The 20412-nt window shown below is 32.2% G+C and overlaps 1 protein-coding gene across 2 annotated transcripts in view; it reads right to left on the reverse strand.

The window, feature by feature from the left end:
• LOC107443749 (U7 snRNA-associated Sm-like protein LSm11) overlaps nt 1-20412 on the reverse strand; it is a 33789-nt gene that overhangs the window by 9898 nt on the left and 3479 nt on the right. For both annotated transcript variants that reach the window (XM_016057710.4, XM_016057709.5), the window contains exon 2: nt 3916-4035. In XM_016057710.4, coding sequence (XP_015913196.3) covers nt 3916-4035 — 120 coding nt within the window. The remainder of the gene's footprint in view (nt 1-3915; nt 4036-20412) is intronic.

Here is a 20412-nt window from a genome sequence, read left to right on the forward strand (position 1 = left end):
AATAATTTATATACATAATAATCATAAAAGTTTTTAAAACTTTTATGATTATTAACCGTGCTTACTAAAAATGTAAGAACTTTCAAATATATTATAATTCCTATAAAAGACTATGATATACCTACTAATGGCACAAATACCAAACACCACATTATTCAGTTGGCCAAATGGGAATTTGCTCTTGTCAGTGCCAGCTAATTGTTCCTTATCAAAAAGGTGGAGTTGAGCCAAGTTTTTCCACATAATTAACGTGTGGGAAGTAAATTAAATACATCGTCACATCATACATCAAATTTGTTGAAATATAATTCTTTTTGTCTACTTCGTTTATTTGATTGTTATTTGCTTAAGTATTATATTGTAACCGTGATATATTTCTGTTTTTTGTACCTGGCAGCTTCGATGCATAATTAGTAAATTTTATATTTTCGATCTCTTCTCTTTCAGACAAGGGTTGGACATACAAAAATGGTGACCTGATGAGGCTACACCCTGTTCTAACCGTAAGGTGAAAGCTTTTCATTTCTCTCTGCATGCCATCTTTAAAATACCAATTTACTTTTAATTAGCTGCTGTTTACTAATAAATGTTACAGATAATGTTCCGAGAGTTTAAAGATGCGTTTTATGCTTTGCAATTTTTGGCAGCTAATTTTGATTAGGAGAGTTTAAAAAAATTTTTTTGTTGTTTGTTTATGAATCAGTGATTTGGAATTTTGATTAATTAATATGTGAGCCTAAAAGACTGAGCAGATAACATTTTTGAATTATTTTTATGAAAATGTTATTAAATTTTAATAGAAGTAAATGGCATATAAAAAAAGTTATATCTTATAAATATTACTTCTGAATTTAGGCTGATTTTGATTCCTGCTAAAATAAACAAGAATCATTTTAAAGTAAAAATTTTTAAGTATGTCAACTTTAAATGCAAAGCAACGAATAAGCATATTCCAAATCACATTATTCTTTACAATGCTTTATCATGTTATTGCATAAAAGATATCCATTTAGATTCAGAGTCTATTGGGATAAAAATTAAATTTTTTGCTCAATTGCCATTGCATTGCGACTTCATCTAAAATTTGGTTTTCTTAACTCCTTTTGAATTATTTTGATTGCACATTTTGACTTGAAACAGTTTTATACAATGCTTATTATAATTTTAGAAATAATTCTTAACATGTCGAAAATAATTTCCGCAAATCTTCAAACAAAAAATTTTTTTCTTATAAAGTTCATCTGATTATTAATATCTTATTATAAATATTAAAATTTGTATACATTTTCAAATGCAAAATTATTTTCAAAAAATGCGTTTCTAGCGCATCAGAGAGAAAAGAAATGCTCGTGATCTTTCTATTCTCATTTGAGAAATAAAAAATTTGATAATGACTGGCTTCAGCAAAATTTGAAATAGATAATAAACATATTCCAAAATCACAAAAGTTTAAGAGATCTTAAACTTTTAAAAGTTAAGAGACCCTTTATAAATCTTTCGATTCATATTTTTAAGGTATATATTAAGGTATAAAAAAAAATATGACTGAGAGGGAATTTTGTTCCAAATTCAGATTTATTGCAAAATAACTAATCAATGCAATACATCTCCCCCTTTTATTATAAATTTGGTTGAATAAAATTTGCTATCGAATATTTTTCATGTATTACGCAACTGAATTTTTCATTAACCACAGCTTCATTTTTACACAACTCGCAGATTCCATATTAAATGTATGCAGTGCTTCATTATTTTTTCAGCAATTACAGCTACTAATCTTAACTATAAAAAAAACGCTGATGTCATTATGGCTTGAAAAAATTTGAATAGCAGATTCAAGAAAACTCTCTTCGACATGCCGGTTTGCACCAATATCATTGTTGGTCCACCGTGGGAGAATTTTTTTGAACTAAAATTTATTTCAAAAATGAATATAGGTCAAATGTTTAATGTTTCTTGATTCATTAACGCGAAGCTGGAATGTGATATTAAATATCACGTTTAAAAAGATATGTATAATAAACGTTTTTTTAAAATGGCAGGCAGTGAACCAAAGTCACAGAGGCGAGCAACATTTTACCTACACCAATCTGCCTCACAGATACCCATTCACATTCATACATCACACAACACACAGAGAGGGAAGATATTACAATATAATAATTAACATTATGAATTATATTTAAATAGACATTTATATTGGAATACACAACAGTCTTATTTACAATATATATACAGTGAAACCTCCGTTAAGCGGACATTCATGGGACCAAAAAATTTGTCCGTTTATGAGAGTTGTCCGTTTACGGGAAGGGTACCCTAATAACGAAATTTAACACCGTAAATTGTTTTTAGAGCATTCTCAAAGATGTAGAAATAATTAAATAATATCTACAAGGATACCGTAAATATCTACAAGAATATTTATTTAAACAATAAGAAATATATAAAAGAGAAAAAGAGATATAAAAAAGATAAAAAAAGAAGATTCTTCATATAATCCTTTTTTTAAGATATAAAGAATCTTCTTTTTTTATCTTAAAAAAAGAAGATTCTTTATATATTCTTTTTTATATAAGAAATATAAAAAAGAATATATAAAGTTTGATAAAAATACATAATTCTGGATGTAGCTACAAATAAATATAATTTTCCTATTAGCATAGATACTCAAGTTAACAGGGGTCTGTCAAGGTTTTTCTGAAAGGTACCTATTTTGTGAAAATTTAGACATAATTTGTGAAAAATTAAAAATTATATTACAAAATCAATACGAAAACATGGTAAAAATATAGATTTATCGTTTCTTAAGGGATACAAAAATAAAATTTTTAGAAAAAGTATTTTGTGAAACTACCGTTTTTTCTAAAGTTGAATTTGTGAAACTACTGTTTCACCTAAAATTGAATTTGTGAAGGTACCGCTAAACGGTAGTAAATTCGGCCTGGACAGACCCCTGGTTAGACATATGATACCAAATAGGAGCGTACTGTCCTCAGTCCGTTTCAATTATTAGGTTCAAATCCCCTTACACCTACTTATCATTTGATAGGGAACATGGTTAATACCTTCTTGGAAAATAAACCTCCCATGATGCACAGAAAAAAAGTAATGCGTACCTGTAAGTCACGACGACCTATGGAGATGATTATTCACAATTGATCAGCTATCAAGTGCCTGAATAAATGTTTCATTTACATAAAGACCTCAAAGATTATACTTCTGTTCTTTTTTTTTTTTACCCCAGTTGTGTTAAATACAGTCTTCAAATTGATAAGAAAATTAAAGAAATTTTCAATGGGGAAGAAGCATTGAGAGAAGTCATTTCAACTTGAGGGGTCTCATAACCTGTGTGGTCCAGATGAAAAGATGCCGATGTCAGAATTATTTCCATTTTCTCTCCTTTTTTTACAAAGATAAGGCAAGGTGACAGGAGACAGATTGATTTTTCGGTGGTGAAATAGCTTAACAATATTTTTAGTTATGGATAAGGCAAAAAGTTTTATTTACATGCTTTAAAAATGGTGAAAAGTTGAATTTTTTTTGCTTGCAATTTATTTAGAAAAAGTAGTGTCCGGTTTGTAGAGATAAAAAACGTTTCAGGATCAAAATGACTGTCCGCGTCCGGTTACGGGAGTGTCCGCTTTGCGGAGAATGTACGTAATGGTTTATTCATAGAAGATTCCCGGGGAATTAAAAATATGTCCGTATTGAGAGGCGTCTGTTTCGCAGGAGTGTCCATAATAGGAGGTTTCACTGTATATATTTTCTTGCCTAAATTAGTTTGGGCATATGCTAACTCTTTGTGTGGACTTCATTTGCATTAAACAAGACATCCTCTCACAACATGTAATTGGATTATTACAAAAGTTTACTGTTTTAAGCCATAAAAATTATGTAAAGAGGAATAATTACTTTTATCTTTCGGTTTCCTTCCAGGCATTTTGTAAGAGAACCTAGAGGGCAATTTACAAATTTCTTAGTCATCCGTTGAAGGACATTGCTGTCATCATCCTTAGCTGCTTCTTCAGGAATCTAAAAAGACAGAAGATAGAGCAATATTTTATTTGAAAATATAGAAAAAATTAATTAATAACACACAAGTTGAATTTGGCAATACTGCACCAAAATCAAAGTAACATATAGGGAGAATAAGCAAACTAAATAAATGTTAGAAAAAGACAGAAACAAAAACATTTCTTCTTCTTTGGATCAGCATTCATTTATATACCATATTTTTAAAACAGGCAACAAACTCATCAATTCATCATTAAAAAATTCTGTGATAAGTCAGACTTAGATAAAATGAAAATTTTTCTGCAAGCAATTATAACTTAAAACATTGCAATAATTGTCTTTAAACTAGATTCAACCCTTTCGTTGCTACCTATCCTAGTAAAAATTGTTTGAAACTGTTCTAATTTTAATAGAAAAATCTATATTATTATTAATACTAGCATGTCTGAAAGTCAAATATATTTAGCCTAATCACAGAAAAAGTGTAGTTGCGCGAAGAGAAAGAAATTTTTATATCATTATCTGAAGCTTACAAGCAAGTTAAGATAGGAGAGTTTTAGCTTTTTTAAATGAGTTATACAAAAAAAATTTCTGCACTTTTTTAAAACATTGACTACAAGGTAAAATAAAAAAATTTTGACAGTTGTTTATGAAGAGTAAAATTTTTTTCCTCAAACTCTGTTCACACATATGCCTCTGGATATGATTACAACATTGTTGATTTATAAAAACACATGAAAGATCAATAAGTATGAAACTGCAAAACTCACATGACAAAATTTTTTACAGCAGTCGCTGAAAATATATAAGTATTTATGACCAAGGAATAGGACTGGGCTATAAATCGATGTATCGAGACATATCGATTTAACGCATATATCGGCAAGACGATACAGCGACTTTCATTCAAGGCGATGCATCAGAAATCTGATTTAAGCCGTCGAGTAAAGACAACGAGCGCAAAACGATACAGCGATATAAGACAGGCAAGGATATAAGAACAATATAGCGATATAAGACTCTTCTCTTACGTTCCGATGTCGACTCGCGCTGTGGAAAACGATGTTCGTTTCGTTATGTTGAAATGGCCTTGATTGGTGAGCTGTAGAATCAGAGTTTTGAGAACACATATCGTTATATCACATGTTCCTTTTCGCACCTCTTAGCTTTTTCTTTTCGTTGTCGCGACTTTACTTGTAGATTATTTTCAGTGGGACTAACTTCGTGATCGCCGATGTTACCTTGTTCTGAAGGCAATCTATTACTGAAAAGAATACATGAAGAAGAGTTTCTTCATTAATTAGATAAGTTTTTTTTAAAAAAACTTCTTTTTATTTTTAAATGTGAAAATTATCGGCAATCTAATTTAGGCTCCCATAAAGAATTGTATTTGTTAGGTTATTTTTTTACTTTCTTTTAATTTATTAAAAACTTTTTGGATGAAACTTCTAATAATTTAATGAGTTTTTATTGCTGATTTTAAATTTATAAATCTTGTTGTTTTTATTTTAAGAAATAAAGTTAAAACAAAATTTATTTTTGTCATTTGGATTTGGACATAAGTCAATTAACTTTGTTTATACAAAAAAATTTGAAAGGTTTACATATTTTATTCATTTTTTTAAATCATTTAGCACTTCGTTTTATTAGAGAGCATAATAATTTTTTTTAAAAAATATTCTTTTCATATTATTTGTTAATTAGCTAAATATATTATCGAATATCAAAATTTGTTTATTTTTAAGAAATTAAATCTTACTTTGTTTATCGTTCATAATTCGGTCATTATTTAATTTAATTATTTATCTGAAATGATAAGGTCCCGCAGTGGACTGATCGTCCCTGCAGATCACCGAAGTCAAGCGCCACTGGCTGCGGTCAGTGTGCTTGTGAGTGACCACTTGGATCAGTCTGCGTAGTGACCGAGGGTGTGCGGTATTGGTCCTCGTTAAACTGTTCTACCGTAAAGTGCTCGACTTCGCGTGCAGGTCGTCGAGCTACCGAAGCGGGGGTGCCATCCCATCTGCAGAGGATCAAAATTGTGATGGCATGTCTTCGGATCATCCTCAGGAACGTTTCCCAGACCGTCGCCAATAGCCCATTGTGCAGCTCTAATGTGACGTAAATGAACTATAATAGAACTATAATAACTGAAATGATAATAATAAAAAATAGTTAAAAGCGTTTTTTTTTTTCTAAAATTAAACATACAAATAATTTTTAACGTTTCATTTAGAAATTGAACATTACGATCGAACTTAATAATTATGTAATTATTTATGCATAATAGTACAAGAAAATATTAATTTGTAAAAACCGCTTTAAAAAAGTTTTCAACACTTTGTTTTACGCGTATTATGAATTTCTAAACAAACATTTCAATAAATATTTTAAGTAAGATTTGTACATTGTAGTCAATTTATTTAATATCTTTCTTAAGCAAAACATATATATCTTCAAATTTATAAATTGATTTGAATCAATCTGAGTCTGAAGTTTTGATAGAAATCTGACTTTCTGTGCCTTACAAGTAACTGAAATTCAAAAATACTATATCGCGATGCATCACGATACATAATTTCTAATATCGCCCAGTCCTACCAAGGAACTCATAATCACAAAAATTTTAGAGTTTAAAATTTTTAATTGAGTTATAGTTGAACATAGTAACAGCCAAAGGAGAATGATGACTCAAGGTCAAGTATTGAAACTACATCTGTTTTTCAATTCATTATTTTGAATAGGGTGTAAGGAGGGGGCAGAACATAAATTCGTTTTAATATGTCAGCTTCTGTGTTTGCTTACCAATTTATGTTTAACTGGAGGAGAAATAAAATCACTCAGCTTAATAAGGAATAAGATTGTGATACATGTTTTTCCTTCTGATTTCGATTAAAGTTTTACGAAAATGTTGAAACCCAAGTTAAACTCTTCTAAATAGTAATCGCATGCCAGAATCACAGCGATATTTCGTAGAGCGCTAGAGAGTTTTTTGAAGAAAGATTTTTCCTTTAGGAAGCAAAAAATTTTTAATTTCTTTTCTGTAGAAATTTTTGAAAGATTTTTTTCCCACACAGAATTCATTCTAGTGCATAGGAGGAGGGAAGAGAAATGCTCACGACTTTTTTTTTTCTCATTTGAGAATAATGAAGTAAAAAAAAAATTTTATGTAAAAAATGTAGAGGATGGTTTGGAGTCCTGATGCAGACAACGATGAAGTAGAATAAAGCAAAGAGGGAGTCGAAGAAAGGAAAATGGAGCTCCTCCCCCCTTTTTCCATTTTTGTTCATTATATATTAAGCCTGTAGATATTTTTATTTCATTGTTTTCTTTTCTTCCTTTTTATCTTATTAAACTTGTAATGTGTATTACTTAACAGTTTTTTCTTCTTTGCAATATTATTTTTAAATAATTTTTTTTAGTTGGGTTTGACAATAAAAACGCAGTGCTTTGTAGGGATTCAGAATACCAGAAAAATCAGTTATCCGGAATAGCGATGATCCAAATCGTTCCCGATAATCGGTTCTCTACTGTATTTAAAAAACTAATTTCGAAGCGCAACAAAAAAAAAAAAAAAAAAAAAAAAAATACAAAATTTAAAGAAGTAATTTTTTTTTATCTAATAAGATTGAAATATGGATTTATGTTAGTATTGATTGTATTGAAAAGTGATCACTGAAATCAGAGATTTCCATTTCTTAATTGTTGGAAATTAACATATTTTTATTTAAATCCAGTGTGCATAGCCAAATCTTTCAACAAAAATATGCACCTTTTTAGTACTTTTTAAGCACTAAACAAATATTTTTAAGAGCCATATACATTAACAAAATGCAAAATAATTTTTTAAAACTTTACATGATCATGATAAAATAATTAGTTTCTGACAAAGAACTTTTTTTTTATTCCACCACAAAAATATCTTAAGATTTTGCAGTTCAATTTCACAGGGCAAAAAATGAAACCTGAAATTGAGAATACAGTGCCCGCCGTTTATTAAAATCACTTTCGTTTTATGTTCTTTTGATTTTATTAAGCGGCCGATTTTATTAAGAGGCGATTCGACATTTGAAAAAAAAATTTTTTTTAACGATATATTCTAAATGTACACACTTTAAAAGCCGAAATAATGACCACATTAATGCTTTATTTTAACTAATTTAATTATTTTAATGAAGTAAAACCCTACATAAGATTAAATTTACAAAAGTTTTGCAAAAAAAACGATCAATGATTGCTTGAGTTGCAGTATTTAAAGTTAACTTTTCAACATTTGAGAGTTTATAGAAGTGTTTATAGTTTTCGATATTCCTCCTCTTTGTTCTATAGCTTGCTGCAATACATTAAGTGCTTTTCTGACTTCCATTGAAGATGGCACTGATGAGTTTATTTCATCTTCTGAGTCTGATTCCTCCATTTCTTGATGGGAAATAACTTTGCTATTTTTGATGTCTGTAACAATTTCAGAATCAGATTTTTCTCCTGATGTTTGCAGGTTATTGTCAATAGCTACGTAACGTGAAAAATTCTCGTCCATTTCATTTTCTTCCTTGCTGATCACTTCTTCGAAACAGTTATGAGCCCCATCTCCATTGAAGCTTCACGTTGACTACATTTAGGAAGCTTATCATAGTTTTGCAACACTTCGAATTTATCTTTAAGACTCAAATCCTTCCTTTTCGGCATGCTGATAAAATTTAACACCAAACGAACTTAAAAATGATATGTGCTCTAACTCTAACTATAATTTACTCAAACGGCTTAAATAATATGGAACATGAGCACAGACAGTTTTTGGAAATCTATTCATATTCTCTGTTAGGATAGATAAAAAAAAAAACTTCTCTCCCTTCTATGGTTCATTCAATAAAAAGTAAGATAAGAATTCGACCCCCTGTTGAGTGAGATAGGTTTCTCCAAACTTCATTCAAGTCAATGAATTAACATTGATAAATTGATTTCTATGAACTCGCCGCTTACCACCCACATTTTTCCTTAACTCTTACCCTATGTATATCACAGGAAAGTGGTAACCACACCTGTTTCACAGGTTTGTGAGAAACTGTTGCTTCTTCTAAAAAAATCTTTAAACTTCGAAAAAATAAAATTTTATAAATAAGAACAAAAAAAGCTGAAATATTGCACCTTTGATTTATTATGTAGTCAAAATTTTGATTTTAAAAAGCGGCGGCATTGATTTTATTAAAGGATGTTTTTAACATGTATTAATATTGTAACGATTCGGTTTCTGCCGATTTGATTTTATAAAGCGGCTGATTTTATTATCCAGTGATTTTATTAGCGGCGGGCACTGTATCTTGCAAAATGCAGCAGAGTTGCACATGAGAGTGCTAGACTCTTAGAACCCAGCTCGGAGCCAGTACTTAGAAAACAGTACTTCCTCAAACATGTAAAATTATAGAGCTTTCATGCACGACGGTACAATGGTATGCTGAAATGCAGTGTCTTTGAAGGAACTGTGAAGATGTTAAATAGAACAATGTGAAATCCCCGCTCTTGCATAGGACGTGGCGAAAATCGACATAGTAAAGAAAAAAGATCTCACTTTTAAAAAAGGAAAATTAAGCAGTTGTGTTAAAGAATGATTTCTTGAATCTGGGATTTGCACTTTAAGTGCCATAATATCAGCATTTTTCAAAGAAGAAAAAAAAAACCAACTTGTAACTACTTCAAAACTTGTAACTACTAATAAACTCCTTGACATTCTTCAGAAATGTAATATGCCAAACAAAATGATGCTTGGAAATGTTGAAAATTTTGTTTAGTATCCTAATATTTTACTTCAAATAGTATGTTTTGATATAATCATGTTGGGAAAATGCAAGAATCTGTTCTTAAATATCTTTTAACAACTTTTTTTCTAATTTTATTGCCCAAAAATGAATTAATTTTGAACTATAAGTTAACAGTTTTACCAAAACTACGGGTTTTTGACATGACGTTACCGTAGAATAAACCGGTCAAAACCGTCGTGTGTCAAAAACTTGCCAACCCTGGTGAAGACGTTCTACAAGAGCAAATTATATCTGAACAGGTTCAAGAAATGCTGGTTTTGATTAGAAAGATGTTCCTTAATCTGGCAGGCCAATCTGCATTGATGCTAACAAATTGAAGAAATTAATCCAATCAAACCCAGGTTACCCAAAACAAGATATTGCAAAGACAATGAAGAAAAGTAAAAAAAAAAAGCATTATGCCCATCACAAAAAGCTGTGTTACATAAGGAAGCTCAAAGTTTGGGCTCTTCAAGGAATCAAAGAAAATCACTGGACGGCACAATAATACGCCTGCATGTTATACTCGTGAAACATGAAGAAAAAGATCTTTTTAAAACCAATTATTAGCAGTGAGGAAAAGTGGATTGTTTATGTGGTGCGAAAGGGTTTTGAATCTTGGGCTAGCAGTCTTCCACTTGTTTTGGTCTCTGCAAAACTAATGTAAAATAATGTTAAAGTCAGATGAGGCTATAAACTAGCTAATTGAATGATGGCAAAAATTTATCAAACAAAATGTTCTAATCTTTAAACTAATTTAAATATTTGACTTTAAAAATTTAGAATGAAAAAAAAACTACAATGAGCTTTTTCACAATCCATTATATCTATAAATTTCATATTAAAAGAAATTGTGAATCATAGAAAAAAAAGCAAACATTTAAAAATAATTATAATGATTAGCTTTACAATTAATATTTTCGGAAATACTTAGTTCACAAAAAAGAAAGAATAAATTTTAAAAAAATGCATAAAACAATATGTAGAAAGTTTTGATTAGCAATTAAATCAAATCAAAATTGTTTCAGTTCCAATTAAATTATTTCACGAGAATTTTAAAAACAAATACTGGGTCATTCCACAGAATTTCAACAAATATTTATTTTTTTGGTTGCCGCACCATTTTTGATTTTTTTCATACTTTGTATGTGGAAACATATGTACCAAAGAAGTAAAAATCCATTTGCAGAAAAATTCTTTCTTAATTTTTTTTGATTAGGGGGGCTTGAAAATGGCGACCTTGCTCGTTTTTATGAAATTCAGGGGTGTCTTAAATCTTACATATTTTCTAAACTAATAGAGATAAACAAAAAATTCAAAAAGATATTAAATCTGTGTAGTTTTTTTAATTAAATCATGTACTATTTGTGGTTTTATCTGTACTTAAAAAAAATTGTGAGCACTGTAAAAAAAAACGAAACATTACTCAAAATGCCAGTTTTTGAAAATAAATATCTCATGAAGGGGAAGAGATAACAGTTTGGATTTTTTATATGTGTTATTGCTACATATAACATATTCCTGGAAAAAAAATCAGGCTGTTATTTCCTTTCCCTTCTGAATTATAACAATCGCAATTTTGAAAATTTACATTTTTGACACCCTGTAACTCAAAAGGGGGAGGTGGTATTCACATTAAATTTGACAAGGTAGGACCTGTACTTATAACATCTATAATCTGTAAATTTTATTCTGTTATTCCAATTGGTATGTGAGATACAGAGATTTGAAATTGAAGAAATGACAGTCAGCCATGAAGGACTTTGTTAGGCCTAATCTGCCATTGAACAACTATTGAAAAACAAAAAAATTCATTTTTCTTTTTAAAGTTTACATTTCATTTACTTAATGCTTCAATTTTTTTTAAAAAAAGCTCTGAAATTGTAGCACTTAGTTCTGGCTTAATGTTGTGCACTCGTCCTGTTGGTGTTGATAAAGCCAAAGGAGATAAAATCAGAATATTTTTTTGTTCAACCCATACACTATCATTTTTCGAAATCTTAAAGCTAGTACCTGGTCCAGAAGGATGAAAAAAATGAATTTTGAAATCTTTTTCAACATTAGATACATCTTTTACTATTCCAAGCCACCACTTTTGTTTATAAATACAAGCTATATAGCTTTCTTTCCTGATACTCTCAAAACAAATATCTTCTGTTTTATTTTCTTTTGTGATTTTTGTGTCAGTATAGTGTTCAGAAAATGAGATTTCTCGAACTCTTAAAGTATGAACACTTATTGGGACATAACTGTGGTAACCTCGTGTATTTAATATTCTGATGCAGGAGGCAAACCTGTTGGCAAGAAATTCTCCTGCCTGTTGAACCTCTAATTGTGATACAAAAATATACTGAATTCCAGGAATATTTTCTTCACAAAATTTGAACATATCTTTTGGAGTTATGATTTGATTCTCAGTTATTCTTTGTAGACTGGCTTTTGAGACAAGTCTTTTTGTGGTGCCTCCAATGCCATCACAAGGACCTTTGCCATGTGAAGTGGCAAAGAAATGCCACTCGGCATTCAATCCAAAATCATGTTGATGGTGACTGAGATTCACAAAGTTTTTTCGATTTTTGTACTGCCCTGATGCACCATCAGAAAAATACACAACTTTTTCCACATATGGAGCACAGGCTTTCAAAAACTTGATTATTTCCTTTTGGAAAGTATAAACAGCTTCCACTGAATGACTTAGACAATCACTTATTATGCAGACACTCTTGCTTATTACTTCTGCCAATTCATCATTTTCTTTCTGAATATATAAAATGAAAGGATGGAGAGTGGCTTGTGCATTCTCCCAATGGTAAGATTGAATTTCGTCTTGTATCAGAAATGTGTAATTCTCTGAGAAGTCACATCGAATAATACATTCATTAGGTTTCAAATTACTTTTTCTATTTTTTAAGTACCGTGACTAACTTTTAGCAATAAAATGATGTGACTTAAGTTTTATAACCTGATCAGTTAACCTTTTAATAAAATCATCAATACTTTCTGTTAAAGATAACAATTCACAACGATCTGTAGTGGTCCACTGTTTATAATTTATAGTATGAATAATTTCATTGTCAGTTTCCATTATTTCGCATAAGTACTGGCGTAAAAGTGATAGTCCATGACATTGTGGACAACCATGGAGCATGCAAGTTTCATTTTCAACATTGCAAGCAACTTTTGACAGCAAATCCTTATATGTTATTGAAAGTTTAGCAGCACTAATCATTAATTTTACATTTTGATGCTTCATGCATACACATACAGAATGTGTACCATGAGCTCCAGCCAATATGCACCATTTAGGGCGCAATTCTGCAAATTTAGAAAAGGAAATTTTGATACCTGGGAAAGTTTCACAAAATTTAATATGTAGCTCCTTTAGGCTACAGAGTATAAGTCTTTTCTGTTCATGTTTCTTTTCTCCATTTGAATTTCTTATTGTTACATAATCTTTCATGCCTGGACACATTCTTGTGACTTCATCAGAATTATAGAACTGGTAAACTTCTCTAAGATCAGCATCACTTAATGTCTTACCACTTCCAGGTTTCCTATTTTCGAGATCAGGCAAAATACCATAATTTGAAACAAGTTTCCGAGTTTGGCGAACTAAATATTGACTGACACCAAATTCACCCGAGGTGCGTTCCACAGGCCATGCTGTAGGTACCAGACTTAAAATCTTTACCTTTTCAGATACACATGTTACCTTTTGAATTTTTTCTTTAAGTTTTTCCATCAAATCAAAATGAAAATTTTCTTCATTGTTGCTATCTGTATCTGAATTATTGGGATTGATATCAAAACTAGTTTCAAGTTTTCTTTTTACATTATGCTGAATTTTAAGTAACTTTTTCTTTGCAGCACCTGTTCTTTTCTCTTTTTTTAATTTCTGAATTTTCAAAGGTGAGACACCAATGACTTCACAGACCTTGTTTAAGTCACTCATTGCTGAAGATGAAGGTTCATATTCTGGATCCTCATCATTATCCAAATTTTCACATGCAAAGAGCTCATTATTCAATGATTGGATTTTCATATAGCATGCAGAACATAAAAATTTTCCGGGGATTAATGGCAATTTTCCCAAAAAATCCTTAGATAATTCAACAGTAATTTCACGAAGAGATTTTTTAATATATTTCTTATGTACTGACATAGGATCACAGCAAGTTTGGTCAAAAAGATGGTGATATTTGTGCAAATATTTTTTTTCATGGTAAGTGCAAATAGTATGGAATTCTCCAGGAATTCTTAAGCTAAGAATTTCCTTATCAGTTAAGCTTAAGTCATTAATAGTTTTGATTTCTGAAATTGAACTATAAGAACTGTTTTCACAGCTTTCCTTAGTAATTTCACCAATAGAGCATTTCATGTTTTCATTCTATAAAAACTAACAAACAAAAAATGCTATAAAAATACTCCCTTCATAAGTTACTATTTCAACAATATACCACAAAGTAGAAATAACCAGTTGACTTGCTTATGCTCTAATATAAGTTAAAACACAAACCTAAAGTAAGGGAAAGTGTAACTTGTCTGTTATTGGCTATTTAATAAAATGAAACTTAAACCAAAAGCTGATAGGCTGTTCAGACAGAGAACTAAAACCCAAAGTTCTACCTGATTGGTTGTAACCAGGGTTGGCAAGTTTTTGACACATGACGGTTTTTACCGGTTTATACCATGGTTTTTACCGTCATGTCAAAAACCCCTCTGTCAAAAACGTCAAAAACCCATAGTTTTGGTAAAACTGTATTTTTATTTGAGTTTAACTGCTTGTAATTTAAAATTAATTCATTTCAGGCAATAAAATTAGAAAAAAAGTTGTTAAAAGATATTTAAGAACAGATTCTTGCATTTTCCCAGCATGATTATATCAAAACATACTATTTGAAGTAAAATATTAGGATACTAAACAAACTTTTCAACATTTCCAGGCATCATTTTGTTTGGCATATTACATTACTGAAGAATGTCAAGTCATTCTTGACTTAGAGTTTGCTAGTAGCTACAAGTTTTGAAAGTTTTGTTTAGCTTATTTCTAATATTTAAGAAATGTCAAATTTTATATTCTTTTTTTAGTTCCTGAATTTATTAATAGTTCCAAGCTTTTTTGTTTGTTTATTTCTAACAATTAAGAAGAGCAAAATTTTGAATCCTTTGCAAATCAAGCTATAATGATAAAAATAAGTATCACTATTTTCAATAAGTATATTTCTATATGAATGTATATCTTTCAGGGTTGGGTTTTTGACGTCAAAAAGTGGTTTTTGACATGACAAGGGTATAATACTGGTTTAAACCGTCAAAAACCCATCAAAAATGTCAAAAACTAAAGTTTGCCAAAAAAATATATAAACTTCAAAACTACCAACAGTTGCCATGCATTATATTGAAATTTAATTATACTATCAGCAGGTTTTAAAATATTTTTTAATTAAAATTAAGGTAAAATAACAGATTTAAAATCTCAGAAATTTATATTCAAATGCATGTGCAGAAAAATTTTGCACAAAATTTTTTTAAATATTTATATTTTGAAAAAAAAAAAAATTTTTTTTGATATTTAAGAAAATTAAAAGTTTATTACTATGCATTTTTGACATATAAGGAACATATAACTAATATTTATAAGGAACTTACAAGTTATGTTGTATAAATACAAACTTGATACAAGTGTATGAAAAAAAATTTTAATGTTATACCGAATATCTTTATTATCCAGATTGTTAATTTGAATTTAAAAGTAGTTATATTTGTGAATAATGATAAATATAATTCATATTGTTTATTATATTTATTTATAATTATTACACTTATCATTTTAAAACAATTTTTACCTCTTAATTTTTTCCCCCACTTGTATTAAGAATACAAATAATGAATATCTTTGTCAGGATCCTGATTCCTCTCCCACGCATTTGATTGACCCCTTGACCTGAGGGTCAGAGGGTGAAGGACACTGGAGGCGTCCCCTACATTGGGGGTGGAACAAAGGACTGTTTCTTATGGGAAGGAGGATTTTTTAGAGATCAGTTTTGAACGCAGGAGAGATTAGCTTTGAACGCAGAAGAGTTGAGTTTCGAGTTGAACTATGCTAGAGAAAGCATGAGAGAGAAGGGAGCAGCAGCGCTCCGGAATATTATATTCTCCAATTCATGTATCATTTTGTAAATAATTCTATAATCAAGAATTTAGTAATAAATAAGCTAATATTGAAATAATCCTTGGTCATCCTTATTGAGGAGTCTTTAAAAACGAACCAGGAGACAAAATGTCTCACAAATGTCGCAGCCTGTCAGGATGGAAGGAGGACTGCTATGCTAAGGAAAGGAATCATCGCCGATGCCCACTATGAGAAATGCCCAGTAAAGAGTGTTGCCTCATGGAGTCAATCTTGATGGAAGGATGCCTACGGAAATGCCTAGTGAAAAAGATTGCCTGAAGGAAAGGGTGACGGTGGACTGACAACATCGATGGGAGTTGAAGAGACGGTACTGGAAAGGGACTATTATCGCCGGAGGCGATAGGAAGCCAGCGCTACCCCCGTGACCAGTGGCCATAGAGTGTGGTTTCAACATCGACTCTCTGACAAAGAGGACAATTGAAAAGATAATAAAGGGAGGGGTAAGCTTTATCTCATGCATGAAAGGATAAATTACACGCTCACATTTCTGGGTAGAAGTTTAACAAAAAGGGTAGTTAGTTAAGGGGATAAGTTTATTTTGTTTTGGTTTAAAGTCAACCTGATGTGTTACTTTATTTGAGCTTAAGGGATTGGCCAGTTAGCTATAGTATTGTTTGTAATTGATTTGATGTTTTTTTTTTTAAAGTAACCTAGTGGTTGATTTGTTAAGAGTGTAATTTTTTTATTGCTTTATTAAGAGTGTATATGAAAGAAGAAGAGTATTGATTTAATAACTTGTAAAGAAGTGTAGGATTATTTAAAGATGGTGTTTTTATATGTCAATAGCGATCTGAGTAAACAAGATTCTTGGCTTATTATTATTTAGTTGTGATTATTATTTATAATGCATTCTGTTAAAATAATTTTGGACCGAAAAAAAAAGGTCAAGGAAGGGGTTTGCTTTTGTTTAAATGATGAAATGGTTAATTATTACGACGGTAGAATGTACGAAATTTAAGAGTTTTAATTTTGGGGAAAGTAAAAGTGTATATTTTAGGTGTAACAAAAGAGTACGAAATTGTATTATTTTGCAATGAAAGTTGAAAAGAGTAATTTGTATTTCTTTGCATTAAGAAGTAATGTTTGAATATTGCATGTTTTGAATATTGCATGAGACAAATTGTATTGTATATGTTTGGTTTACATATGAGGCGTTAAATTTCATAATAGAATGTCGGTGTATGAGTAGGGGGGAAAGTGTTGCTAAGTTTATTTTTTTTAATTTTACTTTTAAATGGGAATATTTTTTTTAGTGGTTAAGAAATTAAATTTTGTCAGTATGAGTTTTTTTGCAAAAGCAAAAAAGGAAGATCTGGTAGTTCTAGCTGAGGAGCTGGGACTAACGGTTCCCGAGAACGTCAAGCTTGTTGAGTTAAAAGCATTGATCACCGGGAATTCGGATTACGATGAGCAATATACTAAAGATGTTTTAAGTGGGATTAAAGAGGAGCGGGAACGGAAGCGAGAGGATCGGGAACGGGAGGATCAAGAACGGAAACGAGAGGAACGGGAGGATCGAGAACGGAAACGAGAGGAACGGGAACGGGAGGATCGGGAACGAGAGGAGCGGAAGCAGGAACGGGAGCATGAGTTAAGAATGAAAGAATTAGAGGTGAGGGGTGCAAATAAGGAGAATGAGCTTCAGGAGAAGGACAATAGTACAAACCAAGACAACACTTTTCATAGACACTTAAACACTTTGACTAAGGCTTTAGGGGAACCTCCGACAAAGGCGGAGGAATGGGGCTTTTATTTTAGAGACGCGGAGTATTTGCTGAATTTCTATAAGGTGCCCGAGGAATATAGAGGGAAAATGGGTGAAAGGCGGGCTCCGGAATACAGAGGTCACGAGACAAGTAGAAGGATTTTCCAAGCCGAAACAATAAGTAGGAATAAAAACAATTTAACGGAACAATTTAGGAAGGGAGTCCCAGAAATACCAGCAAGAAATAGTGGAAACGGGGGAGGATGGACCCCAAAATGTTTTAATTGTAACGAAGAAGGGCATTTAAAGAGGGCTTGTCCGAAAATATATCGGATGAGCATCTGTCGAGAAAATATGAATAGATTGGAAAGGAGAGGATTGAACCCAATGGCAGTGGGAGTGGCTGGATTAAATTTGGAATATGCAAGGACGAAGGGAGAGGTAGATCTAACAAGAGCAGATTTCGCAATTGACAATGTTTGTTTTTCAGGTGTTATAGATAGTGGGGCGGAAATCAGTGTTGTGAAGCAGTCCTTCATTCCTGAGAAATATTTACAATCAGGGGGGACGCTCTTTCTAAGACCAGCGGTGGGACCAGCCGTGAAAGCAAAGCTGGTAACTGTGCCTATAAGGAGATGGGGGAGAGAAGAAGAGATAAAGTCATATGTCGAAATCCCAGTAGCAGTGGTACAGGAGTTGAATGAAACGGCTGCTCTGATTACCCCAAAAGTATTTCGGTTACTAAATGAGCAGTTTTTGAGGGACAGCGGAGGGAAGAGTCAAGAGGAGGGGGGCGATAGAAGTATTCTAGCTATAGGAAAGGAAACGGAAAGGGGAGAAGACGAAGAAGCGCGGAGTACCCCAGTGGATCCGGGGGCGGTCAGCGAAGGAATAGAAATAGGGGAAGGAATTATAAACCCTAGCGAAAAAATCCCAGTAGTGGTCAGAAGTGAAAATGAGGCGACAGTGATAAGGTCAAGGGAGTTTAAAATATTAGAGGAGCAGGCTTTTGAAAACGCAGGAGATGAACGGTGGGGAGAAGAGTGGGAGAAAAAGACGATCTGTTCTGAGGGAAAAGAACAAGGAGGGAACAAGGGGATTGAGACTAAGGACACTGACCTTGCTTGCGAGAATTCGGACGGGAGAGGAGTGCGAATCACTCCGGGGGGTCTCGAGGTGTTGGAGATAGAGTCAAACGGGGGAGGGGACGAAGTTCCACCATGTATTTTAATGAATCCGGAGTGTGGGGAGAAAGTAGGGGGTGGAGATAAGGAATCACCCTTTTCTCCTAGCCAAAGACTTAAAAAGGAGCAAGTGCAGGGCTCGGAATTTGAAGGAATGTTAGAGGAAGTGAGGGAGGATTTTAAAGGCAAAGAGGTTTGCGGTCAGCGAGGGGTGGAAGTGAAGGTTATAAGTCCAATTAACGCGTTGAAGAGGATGGATTTGTCCTGTGAGAAAAGAAAGGGAGATAGCGACGGCGCGATGGAATCTAAACTTCTGTGGTTTGAGGGGAGAAAAAAATTGGTTAAGTATCCTAAGAAGGAGTTGTACACAGCTGCGAATTCAAATATTCCCGATATCAGAATTAAAACCCGTAAGGTGCAGGTGAAAATAAGGATTGGTTTTCAGAAAGGGGGGTCCGAAAGAAAAAGTAGAGCAAAACAGTTAGCTAGTCACTTAAGAGGAAGTGCAGGGGTCTGTCTAGGTTTTTCTGAGAGGTACCTATTTTGTGAAAATTTAGACATAATTTGTGAAAAATTTAAAATTATATTAAAAAATCAACACAAAAATATGGATTTATCGTTTCTTAAGGGATACAAAAACAAAATTTTAAGAAAAAGTATTTTGTGAAACTACCGTTTTTCCTTAAGTTGAATTTGTGAAGGTACCGCTAAACGGTAGTAAATTCGGGCTGGACAGACCCCTGAAGTGGTATAGAAAGAGATATGTTCCAGGGGATTAGGTCAATGAACTTAAAAGAGTGGACATTTGGGCAATTTGGACGGTTAATTTTGTATGCTAATTATTATTATTTGTTAGGCAGGAATTTTGGACATGACTTTAAGGATTTTATTTTGATGGAATTTTATAAATGGATTTTGGCATGGATATTTTATTTTTGGCCTGATAAAAGTGATTTTAATGTGTTGATTGTAAAAATATTAGGTTCTTTTATGCTATGTTTTGATTTTGTATTTATTAGTTTGTCAAGTGTCCTAAGTGTAATTTTATGTTTAATAAGGTATAATGCGGCCAATCTCTTTTGCGCACGGGAATGTGTGCGTGTAATTGTTTTTTGGTGCAGGGATGGGCTTGCATTGTTTTTAGGTTTCACTTGTACGACCAGGGAAAAAGGTCGAACTAGATGAAACCGGGGGGGAGGTGTCAGGATCCTGATTCCTCTCCCACGCATTTGATTGACCCCTTGACCTGAGGGTCAGAGGGTGAAGGACACTGGAGGCGTCCCCTACATTGGGGGTGGAGCAAAGGACTGTTTCTTATGGGAAGGAGGATTTTTTAGAGATCAGTTTTGAACGCAGGAGAGATTAGCTTTGAACGCAGAAGAGTTGAGTTTCGAGTTGAACTATGCTAGAGAAAGCATGAGAGAGAAGGGAGCAGCAGCGCTCCGGAATATTATATTCTCCAATTCATGTATCATTTTGTAAATAATTCTATAATCAAGAATTTAGTAATAAATAAGC

Source organism: Parasteatoda tepidariorum, chromosome 3 (genome assembly GCF_982258835.1).
Source record: "Parasteatoda tepidariorum strain Cologne lab strain chromosome 3, Ptep-v5.0, whole genome shotgun sequence".
In the NCBI taxonomy this organism is placed as follows: domain Eukaryota; kingdom Metazoa; phylum Arthropoda; class Arachnida; order Araneae; family Theridiidae; genus Parasteatoda; species Parasteatoda tepidariorum.